Raw genomic sequence first — 27500 nt, forward strand, 5'->3', positions numbered from 1 at the left:
ACCCCTGGAGAGGGGGAGAGAGAGAGAGAGAGAGAGAGAGAGAGAGAGAGAGAGAGAGGTGGCGAGAAGGGAGCCCCGAAATAAAGAGAACACAAGCTGCAGGACAAGAGACCAAAAACGACACCGCGTCACACCGAGCTCCTTCGACACGGACCGAAATATGTGCCGTCAAAAGCTTGAGGCCCCGAGAGGCTTCTCCGAGCAAGGCATTAGCTGAGCAAGTGGTTCGACGTCCACTTCTGGTGACTCGGCTCTGTTCCAGCAAATGCAGCACATGTTGACTGGGAGGTATGTGAGTTAGGGATTCTGTCCCTATCGGGCACACGAACTCGAACTCGGCACTGAGTCGGCTATAAAGTGAACATTTGCAGCACTCTGCACTGTGACTCGCTCAGCCTTGCGGCTCGCTCTGCGGTGCTCCCTGGTGGCTCAAGTCCAGGGGTGTCACACCAAATTCTGGGCCCTGGGTACAAGGATTCACTGTGGGCCCCCCATGAATGTTCTTCATAGGGGGCAGGGGGTTTAACGCATTTAGACTGGGAACGCATTATTACGCGTTATTTTGTGCTTTAACTATTGAAAAATAGCAGATATACAAGTGCACAGCGCTGTGAGCTTATTTATCTGCTAATTTTAGAAAAATCATGAAAATTTGTGAGGTGTCTGAATATTTCAAATCCTTCTAAGGTTTTTTGAAAAACCTATGTTTCTATGTCAGTGGTGCTCAAACTTTTTAATGTCAAGGACCCCCAACATGATATGTATTTGGCCAAGGACCCCCAAAATATTTAGTTCCAGCGACCCCCCAGAAGCAAAATTTGAGTTACAAATGTTCACTTAAAAAATACATACAGTATATTCAAAGATTTGCACACATTTTCACGACTTTTTCAAAAATAGCAGATCTACAAGCTCGCCGCGCTGCGAGCTTGTATATTGAGCTTGTATGGGAGTGAGAGTGCCAACGTGTCAACTCCTAGCTCCAGGAATCTAGTTGAAGCTATTGGTTGACACTTGGCCAAGTGTTTCTGTCAGAAAGCCTTGAGGAGAGACTTCTCCCACGGGGCAATGGATTAGAAGTTGTCGGCTCGGGCTCGCTCTCAAATTCACCGTTTTACAAAGTAAAAGCTATAGTAGGCTAAAAATGGACGCCACAAAACTGTGAAAAGTGATGACTCATCACTTTTCCCCAGAAAACCATAGTTTTGTGGGCCGTTTCTACCCCAAGGAATGTTTTTTTTTTGTAAAACAAATGCTTGCAATGGATTCAGAATCATGAAAAAACCCTAGTTAGACCCCTCACATGCTACTTAAAGAAGAATTTTTGTGGGGGTATTTTTTTCCTGTGTAGTTGGGTTAGAAATCATTAAAAATGAACCCCTTGTGGCGTTCATTTCAGCTTGGTACCTGGCAGAATCTTAAAATATACCCTTTAACTTTTTCCCTGCCAGATGTTGTTATTTATTATTGGGTTTTGTGCCAGCAAAAGCACCTTACCTTTGCGATGATATAGACAAAGATGTATTATTTTTTATTTTTTTTTCTCCTTAAAGAGGTGTACCGTGGCTCTACCAGCAGTAGGGGGCAGCCTCATGCAAGAATTAATGTGAAAATGGTCTCAGTATAGGCTCTCGTTTGTCAAGGCTGCTCAAGGCTGCTCAGTCGCTACAGAGCAATAGATCCAGAGGAAATCACATGGAAGTGTTTTGTTACTCCATTGATGCTAACGTCCAGTGGGTTTTTGAGAGTACTTTTACGGGAGCTGTTTCAACGGTACACACCCGCGCGACCCCTCATCAGTTTACAGACATCAAACCAAGGTACAAAAGAACGAGCCAAAGAACGTACAATTGGCGTTGCGCCGCCGTCAAAAATGGGGCGAACGGGAACGTTCAAAGCGTTGATAGAGTTAAGGATTAAGAAAAAACAGGTGGCGATAAAAAATCCACCCTATGCGCATGGACCCCCCCTTTCCTACTAGACTACTATGCACTGTGGGAAGTACAGACTTCTTATCCATCGTTTGTTTGCCTAGCCTAGTGTGTGATTGGTGACTAGGGATGGGACGATATGAAAATGTCATGTCGCGATTATTGTGACAAAAGAAATATCGATTTACGATATCGCGATAATCAAAATATCCCCAACATCCATTATCCTGTGGAAGAACAATCACGACGCATCGCGTTGAGCTTGTAGATCGGCTAATTTTGACAAAGAGTTTTGGTAGAGAGTGAACAAAGAGGACCGTATCAAGTACATTATTTACAGGTCCATTTAACCAATTCTAGAGGGTTTAAGACGTGGTATCGGATATGCAGCTCGGCAAATAAAAGGTGAATTGATGCCAGTGCATGACGGAGGACGATTTCACAATATATTAAAGTGTTTTCTATCACGATAAAAGGTAATAGCGATTATCATCCCATCCCTACTGGTGACTGGTGAGTCCTCATATCGGCCCAAATTTGGCCCGGTTCGGGCCGGGGCCTTCATTTGCAGCAGGCCTTGGTCGGGACCCCCAGGGGGGACCCCACATGGTTTTTGGAGGGTCCTCAGATGACAGTAAAGCGACACTTTAAGGACATTTAAGATCTTAAAGACGAAATAAGAAACGTAATGAAAAGAATTACACTATTGCATAAAAAGTAATCAACAAACTATACTACAAAAACTGTTCAAACATTGGCCGAATTTTCAAATAATATAGAAGAGGAGAACATTTTGAAAATAGCTGATCCACAAGTGAGGCATTGTGCAGCTTGTTGATCGGCTATTTTTGCAATATTTATCTGTGGAACCGAGTCAAACTAAATGTAATCCCTCAACTACAATTCCAAGTGCCTTTAAGGGCGCGGGGTCCCCACTCCCCAGTGCATATATGAAGCAATAAGCCACGCGAGGCATGTGGTTACCTGGTATTTTATAACGGCTGAGAGACGAGGTGAGACACGAAACGAAGCCGAGTATCTCCAACCCTCTCAGCCGTTATAAAATACAGGTAACCACATGCCTCGCGTGGCGTGGCTTATTGATTTTCTAAAACGTTACAATATGGCAACATGAAAAATCATACACATGTACCAATTAAAACTGTTCTATTTCACTAATAATTCACTACAAGGTCTGCAAGAAAGTTCACAGCTACAAGAAAGTAGTTCCCACTTCTCAGCTTTTTTTGCCAACAACACAGGTGCAGATAATTGGTGCACTGTGGAACACTGTGGAAAGAGAAAACGCACCTGGGTTTGATATAAACTGATTCAAGGTGTGGGTTATAGTCTCATATACCACAGCAATTAAAGGGAAACCAGCCAATCAGAATCAAGCCGTTTTAGAATGGTTATTTTGGGCGGGTCCCCAGAGCAATTATGATTATTTTGGGGGGTCATGACCTGAAAAGGTTGAGAACCACTGGGTTAGATCTATGCATGACGGGAGCGTTCCCTTGAATAGAGCTCTGCTCCCAGCCAGGGATGTGCAGATAATTTTAGAGAGGCAGGGGCTGGAATTTCCAAAAGGGCCTTTTGGTGGAAGCATCGAAAATAGCCGACCTCCAAGCTCACAACATGTCACAGCGTCTATTTCCGGTGTGTGAAACCACACTGTACTAAGCGTGATCAAGTCAATACTGGAGATGTGGCGTAACGGCATGGATTTCTACACAGAGAGGGCAATTATTTTAACATAAGAATAAGACGCTGCATTCAAGTTCAGGAGAGTTTGGACAAAGCAATTCTATTGAATGCTGCCTTCAGGTATGGCATGGAAAGAGGGCTTTTGCATTTCTTTAACCATAGTAAAACTGCATTCATGGTCTGGAGAGGGCACTTTTTACAGACAGATAAAAGGGCAGGGGCTCAAGCCCCCTTTGATGTCTATGTGTGCACTCACCACTTGCAGCAGGGCCAGGTACCCCGCCCCCACGTTGTCAAAGTTGACCTTGACCTTGCTCCAGTAGAACTGCGGGTCGTTGAGGGACAGACACTCGCTCTTGTTGTTGATGAACGAGGCGTTGTAGACGAAGCCCGTTCGGTTCATGCAGCGCCCGTACTTCCCTGGAAATGGACAACGTACAGTATAGGCTTTTAGCAGACGCTCTTAACCAGAGAGACTTACATTAAGCGAGGTAAACGTATAGAATGCGGAGGGACAGTGCAGTGCAGGGGTCTTCAACGTTTTCAGGCCAAGGACCCCTTAGCTGAGAGAGAGATGAAGCAGGCGACCCCCAGATTCCATATAGTTTCATTGTTTGACAGCACAATCATCAGTGTATTTTGGATTCATGTCAATTTGAATTTTCAGATATTTAACCACTTGAACTGTCAATACTTAATAAACTTGACCTTTCATTCTGCATAATGAGTACTTTCTACTTTTTTACTTTAAGTACATTTTGACACCAATGCTTTTGTATTTTTACTCAAGCAAATGTTGAATTCCAGACTTTTACTAAAAGTCTGTATTGATACTTTTACTTAGGTAGGAAACAGGGACGTGCTGGGCCCCTGATTCAGCCCGGGAAAAAGAGTTGAAGAGGCCCCCATTGCGCTACTCAAAGATTTGCCATTTCAGATCATGACAAGTGACAAGCCAGTGGGCCAATTACATGAGTTATATTTCGTTGTTGTCGGGTGGAAACCTTGTTGTGTCCAAAACCGTTTGTTTTGTATTTATCATTTTAAAAATGATTTAAACTAGTGAAAACAGCCGATCTACAAGCACAACGCCTCGCACCGCGAGGCGTTGTGTGCTTGTAGATCTGCTGTTTTCACTACTTTTGTGCGACAGCCTTGTATGATGAAGCAGGGCTTTGCTTTGCAAAAAAATTTACAAATTTGAAACTTGGAGATACGAGGTTTCTGTCCGACAGTGACGATTTACTTTGTTGGCCGCCCATCCCCCAAAATGGAACGAAGGCCGACATTTTATTTTAATTTCTTTTCCTAATGGCCGGCCTGGACCGGCCGGGAATGAACCGGCCGTTCGGGAGTTGTCCCGCTTTTCCCAATGGCCAGCACGTCCCTGGTAGGAAATATGAGTACTTTTCCCACCACTGTACATACCAGCAAACAGGTTGACTCCCATGATGCTGAAGATGAGCCAGAAGATCAGGCAGACCAGCAGGACGTTCATGATGGAGGGGATGGCTCCTATGAGGGCGTTGACCACCACCTGGACGCAACACACACCCATGAGACATAGTAACACACTAGGGCTGTCACAGTTATTACATATGATGGAGGGGATGGCTCCTATGAGGGCGTTGACCACCACCTGGACGCAACACACACCCATGAGACATAGTAACACACCAGGGCTGTCACAGTTATTACATAATCGTCTAATCGCAATTGTTTGACATAATCGCGATTATTTGACATAATCGTCGTAATCGTTTCCATGTTGAAAAATGTTCGTATATATATTTTTTAAAGTAAAAAATAGTGGAAATAGCAGATCTACAATCTCACGTGAGCTTGTAGATCGGCTATTTCCACCATCAATGTTCATTTTTAAGTATAACGTTGTCAAATGTCAGTAATTTCTTCGTATATTTAGGTTATGTGTCATATCTGCCATGTGCAACTTCAAAGCCTAAAAGCCAAATAGAAATGTAATTGTCAACAACAAAAAACATAATTAAATCGTTAATCGCAATTATTTGAGTGACAATTAATCGTCATGTAAAATGTCATAATCGTGACAGCCCTAATACACACACCATCTGGATGCAACACACACCCATGAGATATACACACAATTGATATACACACACCATCTGGATGCAACACACACCCATGCGATGTACACACACCACCTGGATGCAACACACACCCATGAGATATACACACACTTGATATACACACACTACCTGGATGCAATACACACCCATGATATATTCACACTGAATACACACGCTGCCTGCATGCAATACACACCCATGAGATATACAGATGTGCCATTTCAAAACCTCCTTGGCAAGACAGTAGATTTCCAATGGATTGGCAGAACAATGAGCTTGTAGATCAGCTATTTTTGCTATTTTCATGACCTTCTCTTACTCAAACATTGAGACTAAATGCACAGGTGACTGTATCATGTAATCAATTCCCAACAATCCCCAAACCTGTTGTTTTGGGGAGCGCTCGTTTCATTGGCTCATTTGGTACGGACCTGTGCGCGCATCTAGGTTTTTATCAGTGTAACGTGGACCACAAATGCATATATTCTCCATAAAACTTAGAAAGGCAAAACAGGGAAAGAAACAGCATGTATTTGCAGGAATTGTCCAGGAAGAGATCAGTAAAGCCAGGCGATTTGAAACGGCACATCTGTACACACTGAATTTACACGCCACCTGGATGCAATACACAACCATGAGATATACACACATATACACACACCACCTGGACGCAATACACACCAATATACACAGACATCCCACCTCTCCCGGATGTTCCGGGAATCTCCCGGGAATTAGGGTCGACAACCGCGAGCGGCCATAAATCGCCTGAATCTTGCCGACCAGGCGACCAAATGGTGGATTTGCGGGAGAACAGTTTCTATTCACTGCTCAGTGCTCAGATCTCGTCTAGAGCCCGCCTACTGGCCCGGTAATTTGCATACATTAAGCACACTCATACTACCCTCCTACGTGAGCAGGCCATGTTTTTTCGATAACTTTTTTCATTTATTTTTAATAGTTCTTTGGGAAAATGGAAAAAAATTAAATACAATACAAAATTATTAAAGATAAATGAAAAAAGTTATCGGAAAAACCCGGCATGCTCACGTATTAGGAGGTCACGTATTAGAGTCACCAGAAAAAATAACCAGTGTTTTTAATGAATCTATCATGGTCAAAATGGAGAGTTGGGGGAGAGTGGGACTGAGTTACTAGGGCCCAAGGTGGAGGGGCCTTAATTATTTTATACTTTAGCTATTGAAAAATAGCAGATATACAAGCTCACAGCGCGGCACTCGGTGCCGCGCTGCGAGCTTGTAGATCTTGTAAAAATCTGTTAAAATCTTTGAATAGGCATATGTATTTTTTAAGCAAACATTTGTAATTCAAATTTTGCTTCTGGGGGGTCCCTGGAAATAAATATTTTGAGATGGGGGTCCGTGGCCAAATACATATCATTTTGGGGGTCCTTCACATGAAAATGTGTGAGCACCACTGACATAGAAACATAGGTTTTTCAAAAAAACGCAGATCTATATATGTATATCTGCTATTTTTCAATAGTTAAAGCATGGGCGGCCCGCAGTGAATCCCTGTACCCAGGGCCCAGAATTTGGTGCGACACCCCTGCGTGCACATGCGCCCACCCAAACCTCCCTGAAGCGATAAGGTGAAGCGACATTATACGGAGAGGAGAGGAGAGGAGAGGAGAGGAGAGGAGAGGAGAGGAGAGGAGTGGAGAGGAGAGGAGAGGAGAGGAGAGGAGAGGAGAGGAGAGGAGACATACTGTGGAGAGGACATGGTGGGACATGGAGGACATGCCAACCAGGTCAAAACCAGATGCACTAAATATAGAAATGAAGACGAGCTGAGGGATGTTAAACACTAGATTTAATAATGTTTAAAAGACATGCACACACACACACACGCACACACACACACACACTAGAATAGATGGTGACTAATGTGATGACGTTTGTCAGGTCAACATCCAAACACAGTGACACAACAAACACACACAGGACAACCGCATTCGGAGGATTTTAACACTGGTAACAGTAACATTTCTAAAGGAGTCCCCACTAATGCTCTTTACAAGATGGCACCGTTTCTGTCTACTCACTCTGGGGATCTATTTTATCTTAAGTACCAGCTCTTAACTCTTATGCCTTAACTTAAAGGCCTGTCCATACCTACTCCGACCAATGTCTAGTTCAACCAATGACGTTTTTACATTTTTGTCTTCCTACATGTCTCTAGTTTACATTTTGGTATGATAACCCTTTCTGAGACCCAGGTAAATTGATGTTATCAGCCGCTAGAGTCGCTGTCCCATTAACTTTACTATACAGGGGAAAAAAAAGCAAAAAAAATAATCTGTTTTAAATACCATAATGAGGGGTCAAACTAGGGGTTTTTCATGATTCTGAATCCATTGCAAGCATCTGTTTTGCACGAAAAACAGTGCTTGGGCTAAAACGGTCCCCACAAAAGTGTGAAAAGCGATGACTCGTCACTTTTCATCACTAAACCATAGTCTTGTGGGGCCGTTTGTAGCCCAAGGAATGTTTTTCGTGCAAAACAGATGCTTGCAATGGATTCAGAATCATGAAAAACCCCTAGTATGACCCCTCATTATGTGCCTTAAAGCAGATTTTTTTTTCTTTTTTGCTTTTTTCCCCACTGTATAGTAAAGTTAATGGGACAGCGACTCTAGCGGCTGATAACATCAATTTACCTAGGTCTCAAAAAGGGTTATCATACCAAAATGTAAACTAGAGACATGTAGGAAGACAAAAATGTAAAATAAAGTACGGTCACCTTGAGTGGTACCAATTTGTGAAGATATCAGAATTGGCCCCTGGCCTATTACACCGAATTAGAGTTCGGAAAGGTGCATGTCAGAAAGTCGTAACTCTCCGACGAAAAGTTTGAAGGTCCGAGACAGTATGGACTATGGACAAGCCTTTAAAGGGGAAGACCACCTATTTTCAATATTGAACTGTGTCATTAATATACCCTAGAGGAGTTGTGTGGAAATAGAAAGAAAGTTCCCCCCCTTCTTTTTTGCCTAGAACTGGAGGATTGGTTTTGGGGTTTGTATTGTAAAGTATAACTTGATGACGGAATCTGCTCCTCAAGGAAGGCGGTCGCTTTTTCCTTCTCTCCCTACCTCGTGTGTCTGCTACCCTGTCCTGCCTGCTGGAGCGTATCTGAACACTGTCTCTACTCTCGTAGCTATTTGGATCTATTTGGAAGAATTTCACGACCGGACCGGCCTGACCTTGGAACTTGAACACCGCACTCCTCCTGCGAGAGAGGAACTGTGTTGAAGTGCGCTTCCCACCCTCCCACCCTCAAACACCTGTTGCTGTGTCTTCTGGACTGTTCCAGTCAAGGATGTCTCATAGCCCTGACACCGCGGGAGAGACAATTTGCTTTGTCCTGGTTCACTTCCCGGAGCCGATAAGCAGGCCTACACCTGTTTGTCAACCTGTTTTTTCCTCGTGTTTGTTGTTTTTGTTTGACCACCCTGAATTGTTGCGCAGGTTCTCCAAGATAGCGCCGCCCATGGCTGCTGTGGTGACTACGTGTTGCGTTGTGTCGGTGTTGTTTGGTGTTTGTCTGTTTTTTGTTTTTATGTTATATGTGAAAAAATGATTTGAATGCAAAAATGTAGTATGCCAAAGCAAATTCCTATGTGTATTACACAATGGTTAATAAAGTAATCTGAATCTGAATCTGAAATGACATCACATATTGTACTTTACAATACAAACCCCCAAATCAATCCTCCAGTTCTAGGCAACACAGAAGGGGGGGGGGGGGGGGGGGACTTTTTTTCTTTTTCCACACAACTCCTCCAAGGTAGATTAATGACATATTTCAATATTGAAAATGGGTGGTCTTCCCCTTTAAGTTAAGGCATAAGAGCTGGTACTTAAGACAATAAATATACAGCCCTAGGTCTCATTGGTGGACTGTGGACAGTTCAGAAACCCGCCTACCTGTGACATCCCCGTTAGGCATCGTATTAACGGAAGAACAATGGCTTCCATGATAACATGCTAGCTTTCAATGAATAGAAAGCCTGCAGTTTCTATTAGCCTGGATTCCCCATCGATGAGGTCACGGGTAGGCGGGCTTCTGAACTGCCCACAGCCCTCCTCTGAGACACAGACCAAGTAGCCAAGATGTAACCATGTTATAACACTGATAATTATGTAAAAATAAGGCGACATGCAACCTCGTCGCGCCAATTCCTGGTCATCTGGCCAGTGATGTATATCGGACTAGTTACCCACATATGGAGACCCCTGGTAGCCATTAATGGAGATCCATGTACTGTATATAGTACATCCCTTTTGTGCCCATACATGGAGATCCCTGTCTGAACCAGCCACACAGATATGGGCCATGTCTTGGCCATCTGGCCAGTGATATACTGGATATCGATGACATCAGGGATCTTCCGTTATGGAAGGGATTCTGGGGAATACCCATATATGGACTTTTACATAGGTGATGTCACCTGTGCTGTGATGTCACAGTGATGTGTCAGTGATGTGTCAGGGGACACTGTGGTCAGGCATGACCTTCAGAGATACACGGATATGTGGACAAGATGTGCCGGTTTTCATAGTAAACATGCGACCTACGATTGCAATAAAATGATGTTATACATGATGGGAACACTGATGTTAGATATGGTGGGAACACTGTATCTGGTTGGTAATACTGTGTGTGTGTGTGTGTGTGTGTGTGTGTGTGTGTATGTGTGCCTGCGTGCGTGTGTGCGTGCGTGCGTGTGCGCGTGCACGCGTGCGTGCGTGTACGTGTGTGTGTTCTGGCCAAGGGTTGGGATCCTTTAGTATTTTAAGACATTGGCCCTCATTTATCAACGTGGTGCAGATCAAAATGTTGGCGTACGTCAGAATTTAGGCAAGTGCCGGCAATAATCATTTCAACTTGACTTTGGCGTTGGCGTAGGTTAGGATCAGATCTCATGTCAAGTTCTGAGGTGGTGCAGGATTCACCTTACTAGCCAGGGATCCAGTCCCTCAAAATGGGGGAGGACCTGTGATGTTCTGCCGCACTTTTTATTTCTGTTTTATCTATTAGTTTGGTCATTAAGGTCCACAGAATGAGAGGCCTGCTCTGCTGGAAACATCGCAAAAAAAAGTTATGGCCATTTGTATATTTACTGTCCCATTGACTCCACTAGAAATATTAAAAAAATTAAATAAATCTGCTTTAAGTAGCATGTGAGGGGTCAGACTAGGGGTTCTTCATCCTTCTGAATCCATTGCACCATTTGTTTTGCATGAAAAACTTTCCTTGGCCAACATTTTGGCCACCCAAAACTGTGAAAAGTGGAAAAAAAGTGATGACTCATCACTTTTCACAGATTTTGGGGGCTAATATTTTGCCCAAGGAAAGTTTTTCATGCAAAACAGATGCTTGCAATGGATTCAAAATGATGAAGAACCCCTAGTTTGACCCCTCACATGCTACTTAAAGCAGATTTTTAATTAATTTTTTTATATTTCTAGTGGATATTGACAGTGAATATACAAATGGCCATAACTGTTTTTCGCGATGTTTCCGGCAGAGCAGGCCTCTCATTCTGTGGACCTTAATGACCAAACTAATAGATAAAACAGAAATAAAAAGTGCGGCAGAACATCACAGGTTCAACCCTATTCCTTGAGCTTTTGGGCATGTGGATCCCCGACTATTACACCACGTATTCCATTGTAGACATGCGGAGCAGCATTGTCTAACTATCTGACTCCACTCCAAAATGTGTATTATCTAACACACTAATAAATAATCCCTGTGAAAATATATAAAAGCATACATCATGGACATGCATGCCGATTTTATTTCCAAGTTACAATGACAAGCAATTACAATCTATAGTGATATGGAAGGAATCTAACAAGCGCTTTATTTTGGCCACAGGGGACATGGCCAGCCCATACGTGGCTCATGGGGAAATGTATTGCTTTATTTTAGTGTAAGCTCTCAAACACTCATTGCGCTCGTCGGCGATATTGGGTTAAGTTAATATCCAAACGTAATTCCATTCATGACGACGTGACTGCTGGTGTGGTGTATTCATGTCGGCTTTACAAAATAAATGGTAATCCCAGTGCCCCACTGACAAAGACTGCTTTGCTTTGTGTGTGCGCTGTCTGTCTTGGAATTTCGATACACTGAATCGGACGGCCGTTTCGGTTCAATTCGCAATTTAAATCAAAATTGTTTCAGCCTTAATAAATGAGGGCCATTGTGCCGTGATACATTTTTTATGTTCATTAATTATGCCTGGTTGTCAGGTGGGTGGTGACCCAGCTGAAGTTAGCCACACCCACAGGGTTGTTGTGAGGGTAAAAAGGGGAGGGGACGATATTATGATGTCATTATACTTTATTAGAACAAATATTGGATCTGGTTCCTTGGGGGGTTCCGGATCCCAACCCTATAATTGGGGCTGAGGTGTGTTTTGATTGGTCGGTTTAATACTGTCTCTCTTACCCTCATCCCTTCAAATCTGGACAGAGCCCTGAGTGGCCGCAGCGCTCGGAGGGTCCTCAGCGACTTGATGGCTGCAAACTCTGAATAACCCAACGTGTTAGCTACCAGACTGACCAATGACACCTGGAGAGAGAGAGAGAGAGAGAGAGAGAGAGAGAGAGAGAGAGAGACCCAGAAGAGCAACGAAAGTGAAGGGGAGAAGAGAGGGAGAGAGAGAGCAAGAAAGAGCCAAGAGCATTAGCGTGTAGGCTGATCAGAGCTGACCTGCGAAAGAATGAGAGCCATCGGAATTAGAGATGGGGGGAGGGATAGAGAGAGAGAGAGAGAGAGAGAGAGAGAGAGAGAGAGAGAGAGAAAGAGAGAGAGAGAGAGAGAGAGAGAGAGAGAGAGAGAGAGAGAGAGGGGACCCAGACATTTGTATGATTGTCAGAAGTCAGACAAACACCATGCGCCGCCATCTTGTCCCAGCCTCTGCCGAACTGAACACTGTTGTAGGAAGGGAGAGTGTTTTTTGCAGGTCGGTCAGTCCGTTTAGTATCAAAAAAGCAACTGGGTTAAGGCAGCAGAAGTTTGTGATTGGCTGCGCGGGACGGAGATACAGCTAAACCTAACCTTAACCGTAACCCTAACCTCAGTTAAACTAACGCTGGTGAATGCTAACCTGGTGAATGCTAACCTGCCGACACTGGTGAATGTTAACCTGGTGAAATGCTAACTGCCGACGCTGGTGAATGCTAACCTGGTGAAATGCTAACCTGCCGACGCTGGTGAATGCTAACCTGGTGAATGTTAACCTGGTCGGGCCAACGGTGCTTAACCCAGTTGCCTTTTTGATGCACTCGGACTTAAACATCTGCAAAAAATCAAACCTCGGTTCGAAGTGGAGCGGTGAATCTGTGAATCTGTGTGTGTGTGTGTGTGTGTGTGTGTGTGTGTGTTTGTGCCTGCACAACAGCGCCCCTCCTTTAACTTGTGTGGCCACTCAAGGTATTGCCAGGCTACAGACATACCCAGCCAGCCAGCCAGCCAGCCAGCCAGCCAGCCAGCCACATAGCCAGCCAGCCACAGACATACCTGTCTATTGGGAGCGCTTTCACCGCTCCAAAAATACTCTCCCATTGTAGGAACATGGAGACTCGTCCTGTTGGTTTAACAGCTGAAATAAACAATAAAACACGTCACACACCCTGTGGAACAACATTTTATTCAAATTAAAAAACACGTTCAGAGCCGTTACAAACGTTGAATTGTTTTGTGGTTGTTGCAGCTGTGGAGGAGAGGAAATGATTAGTGTAGGTGTGGTCCTCCTCCTGTGGACAAGAGGGGCTGATGTTACCGTTATCTCTAGTGTGAAATGAAAATGGACCTTTTTTTTCCACAGCAGCCATTTTGACACAAAATAGCAACGCTTAACTACCAATATTTACAAGCCAATTTACAGAAAAAACAAGCTCAAAGTCACTTATAATACGCAGTCATGGCAACACTGGCGAGAGTCCGTCTTCTACGTCCTAGACCACGCCTGTCTGAGCAAAACACCTCTATTTACCCCAATGTATGGTGGCTGAGTGGAAAAGCCCTGTTAAACTACATGTAAATAAACATTAATACATAATTAATATCACCTACTATTTCACTTCAAAATGGCTGTGATGAATAAAGGTCCATTGCAGCTATTTAGACACTTGGTTCCACCATGATTCATGCTCAGATAGGAGATTTGTCATTTAGCACTGCTGTAGCTAGGCTAATTCCCACCAGGGGGGGGGGCTCTAAACAAGTCACATCTTTGCTGTGAGGCAGAAATCTTATATATCCATATTCCATCTATCAAACAAAGATCAGCTATTTTGAACATACAAGTGAAAGTGGTCTGATCAACGTGTGTCTGCTCAATGAAAAGTATTAACAAGAAGGAGACAAAACAATAAATACATTGGATCCATTGGAACGGGTTATTTCCATTTCCTAAAGCGTAACAGTTTTGGACATTTGGTTTCCACCTGACAACAGGGAAATGCTGTCCCTTGTTTGATAATGCACATCGTCTGATTGGACAAGGATAAACGTCTGGGTTTTGTACGGTTGTGTGACTCCCATGAGACATAAAATCATTGGAGAGAGAGAGAGAGAGAGAGAGACACAGACAGACAGACAGACAGACAGACAGACAGACAGACAGACAGACAGACAGACAGACAGACAGACAGACCCCTGACCCCTGAAGCCAGCCATCCAGCCAAGCAGGAATAGAACCATCAACCACACCGCAGCAGAAACACTGGAGCTAACGCCACTACAGGGTTCAAGCTGTGGAGCAACACTCTAGAGAGCTCCAGACTCAGAGGTGGGACAAAGTCACTGTTTTTGCAAGAGTGCAAGAGTAATAGGCCCTATCATAGCACAGTCTGGGTCGATAAGCTATCACCGCGGTGTAGTCTTTTGAAGTCGGAAAACTACAACATTACATCATTCGCCACAGTGAAGGGCTATCACCACGAACCGCGACGTCTCTCCTCTGTTTTTACCTTCAGACATCTCCCCATCACCCCGTTCACTGATTGGTCGACTTTGACCAATCAGTGTGCCCCCTGGTTTCAGAGGCACAGAGGCACGGTGATAGGACTTCACCGCAAGACTATGATGGCCTCCACTTGTTTTCACATGTTTAGGTGATAGCTTATCACCTAAAAGTTGAGGTGATAGCTCTTCACCTCGGACTATGTTAAAGCCTTAAGTCTCAAGTCTTTGCTCTCGACTCCCGAGCCAAGTCAAGAACAGTATGTCATATAGCCAGAAACTATTCCACAATCTCCGAATGCTATTATGGTCTGGAACTACACCTCCCGAAAACCGAGGCAGGAAGATGTCACCTGTTCGTCATTTCCGTATACTGAAATATATTAAAAAAATATCTTTACATTTTACTTTTTTAAATTTCCATTTCTGTTAAGTAGCCAGCTACTGTATATATGCTTTGATGATTTTGATTGATCATTTTCCGAGCTTCCGTTGCCCAGACTTGCATGACGGAAGCGTTTGAAAATTGTGGGAGGCAGTAGTCTGGCTTGCAAGAAGCGAGAATGTTTTTCTTATGGGAGCTGAGCAGAGGCCACGCCCAACACGGAAGTGCTTCTCTTGCCGTTTTGGCCAAGTATGGTTATTGACAAAACCATGACGGCAGCGACGCTCCGTGCGAGTTGCGTACCGATAGACACAATAGTAAATAATGTTTAGTCGAGAGTGTTTGTCTACTGACCAATCAAGCTCCTCCCCCTCCTCTCATTAGCTCCCGTAGGAATAACACACTTGCGAGACTGGGCAATTCCCAAGTCCTAAACGTTATGTGTCTTGTGCCCAAGAAGTCCTAAGCTTGTTGGGAGTTAACAAGTGACTCGAAAAATGTCAAGTCAATTGGCGTCGAGTCCAAGTATTATAGATCATCTAAGTCTATAGTCATTGTCCACACCTCTGCAGTCTATATAGTTCTCCTTAGGGTTCTGGGGAGTTCTGGTCGGTCCAAACTGTCCCAGGGGGCTTCCTTTGGGATCTTACCCTCATCCCAGCGAAGCGGGACACAGCACGGAGGGGCCTCAAAGCCCGAAAGGTTCTCAGCACTCTCATGGTGGCGATCTGGTCAACGCTGATGGCATGAGCCAGCATGCCCAGGAGAGAAATCTATACAGGACACCCCCAAGGTCAGGGCGTTCAAACATTCAATGAAATCTACAGTGGTTCCCTAACTGGGGGCCGGGACCCCCAGGGGGATCCCCCAAATTATTTTTGGGGGTCTCCAGATGATTAATGTGGAACATTGTTTTCTCGTTCAACAGTAAACAAACCAACAAACAGTATATGTCAGTGATGTGTTCTACCTGATACTGGGGTCTACGGTGTATGCTGTGAAGAAACGAATTGGAAAAAGCGTATGCCTTTGCGAACCTTTCAAAGTAGCGTATCTGATAGGCATAATGCACCGCGGATCGTAGATTATAGTCTGCCCTCAAAAGAATTCTCGAACACACCTGTATACACCAACGCGTATACAGGGTATCTGCACATTTTTAAAGTGACAATTTAAAGACCTTTAAGACCTTTTTAATACCAAATTGGCCAAATTGGCAGATGTTACGTAAGAAACATTGTGAACATTCTACAAAATAGCCAATCTACACGCTCACAACGCCTCGCGGAGTGAGCTTAGTTCGGCTATTTTAGTTCGGCTATTTTCTGAATGTTTATTTGTGGAACCGATGTTATGCTTACAAGTGCTTGACGAACTGGGGGGTTCCCAGTTCAAATATGATTATTTTGGGTGTCCGCAGGCTCAAAAGTTTGGGAACCATCGATCTACAGAACACGTGGCCAGGGAGTTCAAACATTCAATGACCATATTACACGTATAGCTTCTAATGTGGATTGTTGGATAAAATAAATATCTTGTTAGAACAATGGTATTTACCACCAAGGCTTTTATAAGAAACAATAAAGGATCTTGCCCACTGAACAGAGAAATTTTAAATCCGTACATTGTTACGCGCACCCACCTGGCACACGGACTCCGATGCATATTATTCTACCAGTAAGACTCCCTAATCGGGAGATAAGCGACCGTAGGTCGCTTATCTCATTACACCAAAAATGTGTTTTTCCAAAATAGTCCTGATGGTGGCGCTAGATGGGACAGATACGTTTTGATTACATGACTGTAGAGATACTGTGCGATTTGCGTGATTTTAGGGCAAAATCTGTAGGTGTCCAAAAATGTGTTTAAAAAAATCGGCCTGAAGGTGGCGCTAAATGGGACAGGTCCATGTTGATGAGATGAGTGTAGACATACTGTGTACCGATTTGTGTGATTTTAGGGCAAAATCTGTAGGAGCAGTGTCCAAAAATGTGTTTGAAGAAATCGGCCTGATGGTGGCGCTATATGGGACAGGTCCATGTTGATGACATGAGTGTAGACATACTGTGTACCGATTTGTGTGATTTTAGGGCAAAATCTGTAGGAGCAGTGTCGAAAAATGTGTTTTAAAAAATCGGCCTGAATGTGGCGCTAAATGGGACAGATCCATGTTGATGAGATGAGTGTAGACATACTGTGTAGTGATTTGCGTGATTTTAGGGCAAAGATTGTAGGAGCAGTGTCCAAAAATGTTTTTTAAAAAATCGGCCTGAAGGTGGCGCTATATGGGACAGATCCAAGTTGATGACATGAGTGTAGACATAGTGTGTACCGATTTGCGTGATTTTAGGGCAAAAATTGTAGGAGCAGTGTCCAAAAATGTGTTTTGCAAGAATCGGCCTCATGGTGGCGCTAGAAGAGGGCCATGTGAGAAATGAGGGGTGGGGTCTCCGCGCCGCCGAGGCGGCCGAATAGGTACCGGCCCCGGCTCTCCCGGTCGCTCCTAGCCCGAGTTAAGGCATTTTATGTGAGCTGCAGTGGAGGGGGTCCTCCACTGGGGGCGCCACCACTTTTGCATCCGTTCTGGAGCACCAGGAGTCGGTGGTCCCCGGGAATTCCCCGTGAGCAGCCCCGTTGGGGTGGTCATTTGGTCATTTTTGCACATTTGGTCATTTTTTACACCTGGGGGTCCCCCAGGGACTTGGGGGTCCCTGGAGCTCTGGGGGTCCTTGGAGGTTGTAGTTTGGCAGGCAAGGAGTGTGTGTGCAAAATCTGGCATGGATCGGGGCAACGGTTGCGGAGATATGAGCAGAGCAAAAGTGTGACGTGTGACGTGTGACGTGTGACGAGTGACGTGACGGACAGACGGAGGGAGGGACAGACGGACGGCCGGTGGAGGTTTGGATAGTATAGGAGTGCAAGTAACTGCGACCTACGGTCGCAATTAGTTGCAGAGAATTTCGCAAACGAAAAACAGTCATCAAGCAGTGAGACTGATAGTGTGGTCCTCTCACTTGTTGAACACAAAAATTTAAATTGCATCCAGATGAGTTAACGGTGGGATGTGATCTGTTTGATTGCGACCGTCAGGTCGCAGTTTAGTATCAAAACCTCCACCGGCCGTCCGTCCGTCCGTCGGTCACACGTCACACGTCACACCTTTGCCCTGCTCATATCTCCGCATCAGTATGACATCACACTGCTTGGTGTGTGCCGTCAGGGTCATTTGTGTACGGTGTGATGTCATACTGATGTCAGCATTGTGATGTCATACTGATGTCAGCAGCTATGTCTCTATATATGGAGTTATATGTTGTTCGTGTCCAAATATGGGGCTTGTGAGGTCAGACTTAGTGAGATTCGTCGGTTATCTCCATATATGGAGGGAGAACCAGCTTATGAGCCGATGAGTTGTGTCAGAGTCGAGATCCTGCTTGCATCTAATCTGTCGGTAGATAATGCCGGTCTTATATAAGGGTCATTTGTGTACGGTGTGATGTCATACTGATGTCAGCAGTGTGATGTCATACTGATGTCAGCAGCTATGTCTCTATATATGGAGTTATATGTTGTTCGTGTCCAAATATGGGGCTTGTGAGGTCAGACTTAGTGAGATTCGTCGGTTATCTCCATATATGGAGTGATGTGTTGGTTATCTCCATATCTGGAGATTCAACCTTCAACGATTTTGACATCTTGTTACTAATCTGTCGGTAGATAATGCCGGTCTTATATAAGGGTCATTTGTGTACGATGTGATGTCATACTGATGTCAGCAGTGTGACAGGAGATAAGCGACCAACGGTCGCTTATCTCCCGATTAGGGAGTCTTACTGGTGTGTGGACGCTAGTATTCAGGCGGTACTGCTCTATTTGATGTGTGGTTGCTGATATTCATGCGGTACTACTCTATTTGATGTGTGGTTGCTAGAATTCAGACGGTAGTTGCTCTATTTGATGTGTGGGGAAAAATGTATGATGGACGAAAGGCAGATTTTATTTTTCTTCACACACAAATTGTAAGCGAACAAATTTCGAGCAAAAGATACGCCCCAGTGTGCAAGCTCCTTAAAGGTCTCCTACTTTAAAGGTTCACTTCACCCAATAAATGACTTCTTCTCTATCAATTATATTACTCACCCCATGAATGAACAAAGAACCAATAATTAATCAGAAAGAAAGAAAGAAAGAAAGAAAGAAAGAAAGAAAGAAAGAAAGAAAGAAACATCAAATATGTGTTGGACATTAACTATGCAGGATTCTTCAGCTGACTGCAATGATCCAACCAAACAGTCAACCAATTAAGCAAAATCTTTGCATTGGCCCGTTGGCCCGACAATTTAAATTGTCAAATATAACGTGAGAAAGAGTCAAACGTTGTAAAATAGCCGATCTAGTTTAGCTATTTTCACAATATGTAGCACAATACCGAGTAATGTATTGCCTACAATTCCAAGTGCTTGTCAGGGTGGGGGTCTCCAGTTCAAATAATGATTATTTCTTGGCGGGGTCACGGTCTGAGAAGATTGGGAACCCTTGCACATGACTTACATCTAGGGATGGGACGATACACAATATTATCGTTTATCGTGATAAAAAAAACACTCACGATAATCGTATCGTAGAGATTTAATTTATCGTGATATTGTCCTTCCGTCATGCACTGGGATCAATTCACCTTTTATTTGCTGAGCCATATCCGGTACCATTTAAACCCTCTAGAATTGGTAAATGGTACTTATAATATATGGATTTTTCACTCTCTATCAAGTCTTTGCCAAAAAATTGCCGATCTACAAGCTCACAACGCTTGTAGATCTGCAATTTTTTGGCAAATGTTCCGCCCCAGGATAATATAGATTTTGATTATCGCGATATATCGTAAATCGGGATTTCTTTTGTCACAATAACCGTGATATGACATTTTTCATCGCCCCATCCCTACTTACATCAACGATGAGGAAGTCCAGCCAGCACCAGTAGTTGGTGAAGTACTTCTTGAATCCGTAGGCGACCCACTTCAGGATCATCTCCAGGATGAAGACGTATGTGAAGATCTTATCCGCAAACTCCAGGATCACCTTCACCACACGCCCTCCCTGCTCGATGTAGATGTCCTCGAACGCCTGGGGGGGGGGGGGGGGGGGGGGGGGGGGGAGGAGGAGACACACAGACAGACAGACAGAGAGAGAGAGTGTTTTTTTGTTTGTTGTCGCAGTTACTTGCACTCCTATACTATCCAAACCTCCGCCGTCCCTCCGTCTGTCCCTCCGTCTGTCCGTCACGTCACTCGTCACACGTCACACTTTTGCTCTGCTCATATCTCCGCAAACCGTTGCCCGATCCATGCCAGATTTTGCACACACACTCCTTGCCTGCCAAACTACAACATCCAAGGACCCCCAGAGCTCCAGGGACCCCCAAGTACCTGGGGGACCCCCAGGTGTAAAAAATGACCAAATGTGCAAAAATGACCAAATGACCACCCCAACGGGGCTGCTCACGGGGAATTCCTGGGGGACCACCGACTCCTGGTGCTCCAGAACGGATGCAAAAGTGGTGGCGCCCCCCAGTGGAGGGACCCCCTCCCACTGCAGCTCACATAAAATGCCTTAACTCGGGTTAGGAGCGACCGGGAGAGCCGGGGCCGGTACCTATTCGGCCGCCTCGGCGGCGCGGAGACCCCACCCCTCATTTCTCACATGGCCCTCTTCTAGCGCCATTATGAGGCCGATTCTTGCAAAACACATTTTTGGACCCTGCTCCTACAATTTTTGCCCTAAAATCACGCAAATCGGTACACAGTATGTCTACACTCATGTCATCAACTTGGATCTGTCCCATATAGCGCCACCTTCAAGCCGATTTTTTAAAACACATTTTTGGACACTGCTCCTACAATCTTTGCCCTAAAATCACGCAAATCACTACACAGTATGTCTACACTCATCTCATCAACATGGATCTGTCCCATTTAGCGCCACCTTCAGGCCGATTTTTTAAAACACATTTTTCGACACTGCTCCTACAGATTTCTCCCTAAAATCACACAAATCGGTACACAGTATGTCTACACTCATGTCATCAATATTGACCTGTCCCATATAGCGCCACCATCAGGCCGATTTTTTCAAAGACATTTTTGGACACTGCTCCTACAGATTTTGCCCTAAAATCACACAAATCGGTACACAGTATGTCTACACTCATCTCATCAACATGGACCTGTCCCCATTTAGCACCAACTTCAGGCCGATTTTAACACATTTTTGGGACACCTACAGATTTTGCCCTAAAATCACGCAAATCGCACAGTATCTCTACAGTCATGTAATCAAAACGCGCCGCCATCAGGACTATTTTGGAAAAACACATTTTTGGTGTAATTGTGGAGATAAGCGACCTACGGTCGCTTATCTCCCGATTAGGGAGTCTTACTGGTTGTTGCTATTGCTCTGTTCGCACGTTACTATGACAAGCTCCACGCGCTGTCCCTCCATCTGTCCGTCACGTCACACTTTTGGCCCCACTCTTATCTACGGCACCGTTGCCCCTATCCATGCCAAACGTTGCACACACACACATACACACTCCCTGGCTGGCAAACCACCACCTCCCGCCCTGATTTCTCACATGGCCCTCTTCTAGCGCCACCATTAGGCCGATTTTTACAAAACGCATTTTTGGACACTCCTACAGATTTTGCCCCAAAATCACGCAAAGCGGTGCACAGTACTCTCTAAAGTCATGTCATCCAACATGGATCTGTCCCCATTTCCCATATTCCCTCCTGATTTGATTGCCAACTAAAGTTTGGGTATGCGACTTGACGGTCGCTTATCTCGCGATTAGGGAGTCTTACTGGTTGCTATTGCTCTGTTCTACCAGTAGGCCTAGATCTGAATTTCCCCATGGGGATCAATGAATCTCTAAGCTAAATGTTGCTTTGAAAATAGCAACACAGGACACACAGCATTTGTTTTCTGTTATATTTGCATAATAAAATGTAAAGGTCAAATAGTCTACTTTGTTTTCATTATCCATTAAATAGGCCTATCAATCTAGGAGCAGCAATAAGGTTTATTGTGACGCCAGGTCGCAAGTTACCATGAAAAACCTCCACCGGCTGTCTGTCAGTCAGTCACTCTGTCTGTCCGTCACGTCACACTTTTGGCCCTACTCTTATCTCCGGCACCGTTGCCTCTATCCATGCCAAACTTTGCATTTCTCACATGCCCCTGTTCTTGCGCCACCATGAGGCTGCGTGTATACATGCGACCTGACGGTTGCTTATCACCCGATTAGGGAGTCTTACTGGTTTTGTTATTGAAAACGACAGCGGACAGTTGTGTTATTTTTCGATTTAATGTGCAATGTGAATAATTCGTTGTTGTTTTTATCCCTTTCACTCATTCTCTGTCAAAGACGTCATTGGACAACTTTTTTTTTCTTCATATAGCAAAAAGAGCTCCACCTAGTTTAAAACCAGTAAAACTCCCTAATCAGGAGACAAGCGACCATCACGTCGTCGGCGACGTCACATACACAAACTTTAGAAGGCAATCATAGCCAATCAGGAGGGAATATAGGAAATGTAACAGATCCATGTTGATGACATGACTTTAGAGATACTGTGTACCGCTTTGTGTGATTTTAGGCAAAACATTTATTTTGCTAAAATCGGCCTGATGGTGGCGCTAGAAGAGGGCCATGTGAGAAATGAGGGTGGAGGTCGTGGTTTGGCAGCCAAGGAATATGTGTACAAAGTTTGGCATGGATAGGGGCAATGGTGCCGGAGATAAGAGTAGGGCAAAAGTGTGACGTGACGTGACGTGACGTGACGTGACGTGAAGTGACAGACAGACTGACGGACTGAGGACGGACTGACTGGCGAACAGCCGGTGGAGCTTTTCCTAGTAACTTGACGGTCGCAACTATTGCAGTTGCACACGGCCAGATTTCCAAGGAATCACATAACCGCAGATTTCCTCCCCCATCTCCTTCTTTTACTTTCGCTTTGGGAAACGCCCCTGACATGGGTGTGTGTGTGCGTGCGTGTGCGTGTGCATGACTCACCAGTGCTCCGGAGCTCAGCAGAATCATGAAGATGATGAAGGTCTCAAACCAGCTGTGCTCGACGATCTGGTAGCAGGTCTTCCTCAGTCTCCACCACGCCTGGCCACGCCCCGATGTCACGTCCACGTCACAGCACGGGCACTTACGCATGCACACTGACACACGCACGCACGCACGCACGCACGCACGCACGCACACACACACACACACACACACACCACACACACACACACACACACACACCACACACACACACACACACACACACACACACACACACAAACACAGGAGGGACACACATTTAAAACACAGCGTGGAGACAGTGTGCGTGACTGTTATAGTTCCCTTTTCCAGGAGGTGGCAGCATTTCCTGTTTCCTGGTCCGGGTTACATTTCTCATTGCGGGAGAGTGTTTTTTTTCAGGTCTTTCAGTCCGAGTGTATCAAAAAAGCAACTGGGTTAAGGCAGCGGAAGCTTGTGATTGGCTGCGCGGAGGTGACGAAAGTCTGGGGGACGGAGATACACCTAAACCTAACTGTGAAATTGTCTTTACCTGACCTACACTATGGGACCACTGGCAACACAGTTCAGTTATGTACCCTACACCGGTATGCTGATTAGGGCATAAGGACCAGACCATTTAGCATTTGAAGCATTTTATTGTAGGATTGCAGATGAGGGGTGAAGATGAGGATGATGATGATTTTTACTGCATGAAAATCAGAACAACAACAATCAATAACTCAAATAAACAAACAAAGGCCTAAATACCTATATAAAGAAGCTTAACAACAATACATCAAGGGGACACAATATCTAATGAACTGAACACAACAACTTACTTTAATGCATCATGTCATACACCATAGATAGATAGATAGATAGATACCTTTATTATCCCAAGGGGGAAATTCAGTTGTCCAAGTAGTAGCACAGCAGTATACAGTTATTTACAAAGTTACAGAGACGTAAGAAAAAATAGATAAGAGGGAAAGAAACAAGAGAACAAAAAAAAAGAGCAGTACAGTACCAATAAAGAGAAGGTGCATCAATAGAGGGGGCGAATAATATATAAGTATATATACATAAAGTGTCTTGCAAAAAAGACCATAGCAGTCAATGCTAGTTAGTGCAAACAAGTATCTCACTGTCATTGTTAAACAAAGCAAAAATACTCAGAAACTACCAACACAAACTAATAGTGCAAAGTCAAAAAAAAATCAGTGCGAAAAAAGAAGAAACTAGGAAAGCGTGTCACCGTACAAGACGCACATGAGCACTCTTCCTGGACGGTCCTTTTGGGTCAAAGTCAATACAGCAATAGTTCCTTAGAGGTCAATGTCAATACAGCAAAGGTTCCGTCAGTCTAAGTTAGGAAGGAGACCTTTTCAAGCGTCCGTTATGTGTCTCGTTGTACAGCTTAAGGCAGCCGGTACAAAAGATTATCCTAATCTCTCACATCTCCGTCTGGGTAGGTAAAGCGGTCGTTTCCTCTCTTACTCCAGTAACTGGTGATCTCTAGATGGAGGGGGTGGGAGGAGTTCTCCAAGATAGGAATCCAGCTTCCTCGCTGTGCGCACACTGGTTACTTTCCTCCACCCCCTGCAGAGAGGACCCGACGACAGAGCCTGCTTTCTTCACCAGTCTGTTTAGGTTAAACGTGTCACCTGCTCTGTTGTTGCCACCCCAACATGTTATACCAAAAAAGAGGACACTTGCCATGACAGACTGATAGAACATCTGTAGCAATCCTATTGCACACCCCAAACGATCTCAGTCTTCTCAGGAGGAACAGCCTGCTTTTCCCCTTGCTGTGAATCGCCTGTGCATTGTCCGACCAGTCCAGTGAACTATTCAGGTGTACTCCGAGGAATTTGTAGTTATCACAAGCTCAACCACCTCACCGTTAATGGTGCTTGGCACCGGGGGGACTCTCTTGGAGGTGCGGAAGTCCACCACCATCTCCTTGGTCTTGCTTGCGTGAGCCTGAGATGGTTAGCCTCGCTCCATTGTACAAAGTCCCTAACCACACATCGTGCTCAGCCGTGTTGTCAACCGAGATCTTGCTGACCACCACGGTATCATCTGAGAACTTCTGCAGATGACAGGTCTTGGAATTGAAGAGGAAGTCCGATGTATAGAGAGTGAACAGGAAGGGTGAGAGCACAGTTCCTTGCGGGGCCCCCGTGTTGCTCACCAGCACATCAGACCCGACAGCTCTGCAGTCTCACAGACTGTGGCCTTTCTGAAAGGTAGTCTGTGATCCATGCCACAAAGCCCTTGTCCACTCCCATCAGCGTAAGCTTCTCCGCAAGCAGAGACGGTTGGATAGTGTTGAAAGCACTGGAGAAGTCAAAAAACATAATTCTGACTGTGCTGCCCAGATCTTCCAGATGGGTGAGAGCCTTATGGAGCATGAGGTGATGCGTCGTCAACCCCAATATCAGCCTGGTAGGCAAACTGAAGGGGGTCCAGGTGATCACTGACCGCCGGTCTCAGGAGGTTCAGAACCAGCCGTTCAAAGACCTTCATGACCTGTGATGTCAGGGCGACTGGTCTGTAATCATTGAGGACCGAGGGGCGGGTCTTCTTAGGCACGCGGACAATGCAGGAGGTCTTCCACAGCTGTGGTACCTTCCCCGTCTTCAGGGAGAGGGTTGAAAAGATGCGTAAGGGGGACAGCGAGCTGCTCCGCGCAAGCCTTAAGCACCTTAGAGCTGATGTTGTCAGGTCCCGCCGCTTTCCTGGTGTGACTTTTCCGAGTTGACGCCTCACTTGCTCGTTGGTGAGAATCAGGGTGGGTGGGGGGGGGGGGGGAAGGGGGAGATGGTGCAGGGGAAGAAAGAGGGCGGCAACCGAGGTCACCGTTTGGCCCAGCCGCTGTTTGTTGAACATGAACAGGAGCTCCGTCAAACCGATTGAAAAACGGTTCATCTCGTTTGCCAGCTCCTCCGTGCCTGGCACAGTAGAGTTGGCAGAGCCATACCCTGTGATCTTCCTGAAACCACCCCACACTTGTCTCGTATTGTTCTCCCTCAGAGAGTTCTCCAGCTTAGCTTTGTAGCTCCCTTTTGCCTGAGCCTTGACTGTTTTAAGCTCCTCCACCACCACCCTCAAGCCCTCCCAGTCCCCTGCATGAAACAGATCTCTTTTCCTCTTAAGGAGGTGAATGATTTCTTTTGTCATCCACGGCTTGTTGTTAGAGAAGCAGCGAACCTTCTTGGTAGGAACACACACCTTCTCGCAGAATAGGATATAGTCAGTGATAACCTGACATAGGCTATCTACATCATCCCCATGTTCACTGAAAAAGATTCCAGTCTGTCATTTCAAAATCAAATCTGAGTCTCTCCTCCACCTCCCCAGCCCAACACTGTAACCTCCCTGATGAATGGAAGCACTCTCTTCACAACAGGAAGGTACGAGGGATCCAGTTTCACCATGAAGTGATCAGAGCCACACACAGGGGGTAGGGAGACGCAACTGTATGCGTTTCTAACATTAGCATACAGGAGATCAAGAGTGTTCTCACCTCTTGTTTTGCAAGTGACAAACTGGGAGAAATCAGACAGGCCCCTAGTAACATTCACCTGGTTAAGCAGAATAAGGGAGCTAGGGTAGTGCGTTTGAAAACTGGCCACAGTTGAAAAAATAGTGTCCCGAGCTACCGCTGCATTGCCACAAGGTGGACAGTACACGGTCAGCAGGACAACGCACGAGAATTCCCGTGGTAGATAAATTGGTCTCAAAACGACCCCCAGTAGTTCGATGTCTGGGTTACAAATCACTTTTTTCACTGTGGCGTGTTCTTCCCTGCACCAAGACTTGCTAAAATAAACAAGTAAACCTCCTGCTCTTTTCATTTTGCCATTATTTTTCACTATCTCTCGATCTGCTCTTATCATACAAAAACCATCTACAGAGATAGAATTATCTGGACATGAACTGTTCAGCCATGATTCTGTAAGACAGATAATGTTGGCATCTTTGTATTCACTCTGAGATAACATGAGAGTTACTAGTTCGTCCGCTTTATCACTATCCTGAACTGATCTAACATTCCCTAAGACAATGGAAGGGAGACAGTGCTGTGCAGAAGAGGGGGGGAGGGGAGGGGAGCTAGAGGGGTTTTTGATCCTCCACAGGGCTCGCTTTTTGCCTTTGTGAGTTCCACTGCTCTTCCTCCTAGTAGTCTTCCTCCTACCTCCAGTCCTCAGGTAGGGAATAATGTCAATACTGGGCAAAGAGTATTGATCCTTGAGTGAGAGTAATTTCTCTCGACTGTACTGT

At 45.1% G+C, this 27500-nt stretch overlaps 1 protein-coding gene across 1 annotated transcript in view; it reads right to left on the reverse strand.

Annotated features, from left to right (window-relative positions):
- Positions 1-27500, reverse strand: part of LOC308306457 (sodium channel protein type 3 subunit alpha-like) — a 272091-nt gene that overhangs the window by 36215 nt on the left and 208376 nt on the right. The window contains exons 23-27 of the mRNA XM_080751465.1: positions 23211-23365; positions 20084-20260; positions 12230-12352; positions 5067-5175; positions 3895-4058 (exon numbers count right to left, since the gene is read on the reverse strand). Coding sequence (XP_080607591.1) covers positions 3895-4058; positions 5067-5175; positions 12230-12352; positions 20084-20260; positions 23211-23365 — 728 coding nt within the window. The remainder of the gene's footprint in view (positions 1-3894; positions 4059-5066; positions 5176-12229; positions 12353-20083; positions 20261-23210; positions 23366-27500) is intronic.

Source organism: Nannobrachium achirus (assembly GCF_963921795.1).
Source record: "Nannobrachium achirus genome assembly, chromosome: 21".
Taxonomy (NCBI): Eukaryota; Metazoa; Chordata; class Actinopteri; order Myctophiformes; family Myctophidae; genus Nannobrachium; species Nannobrachium achirus.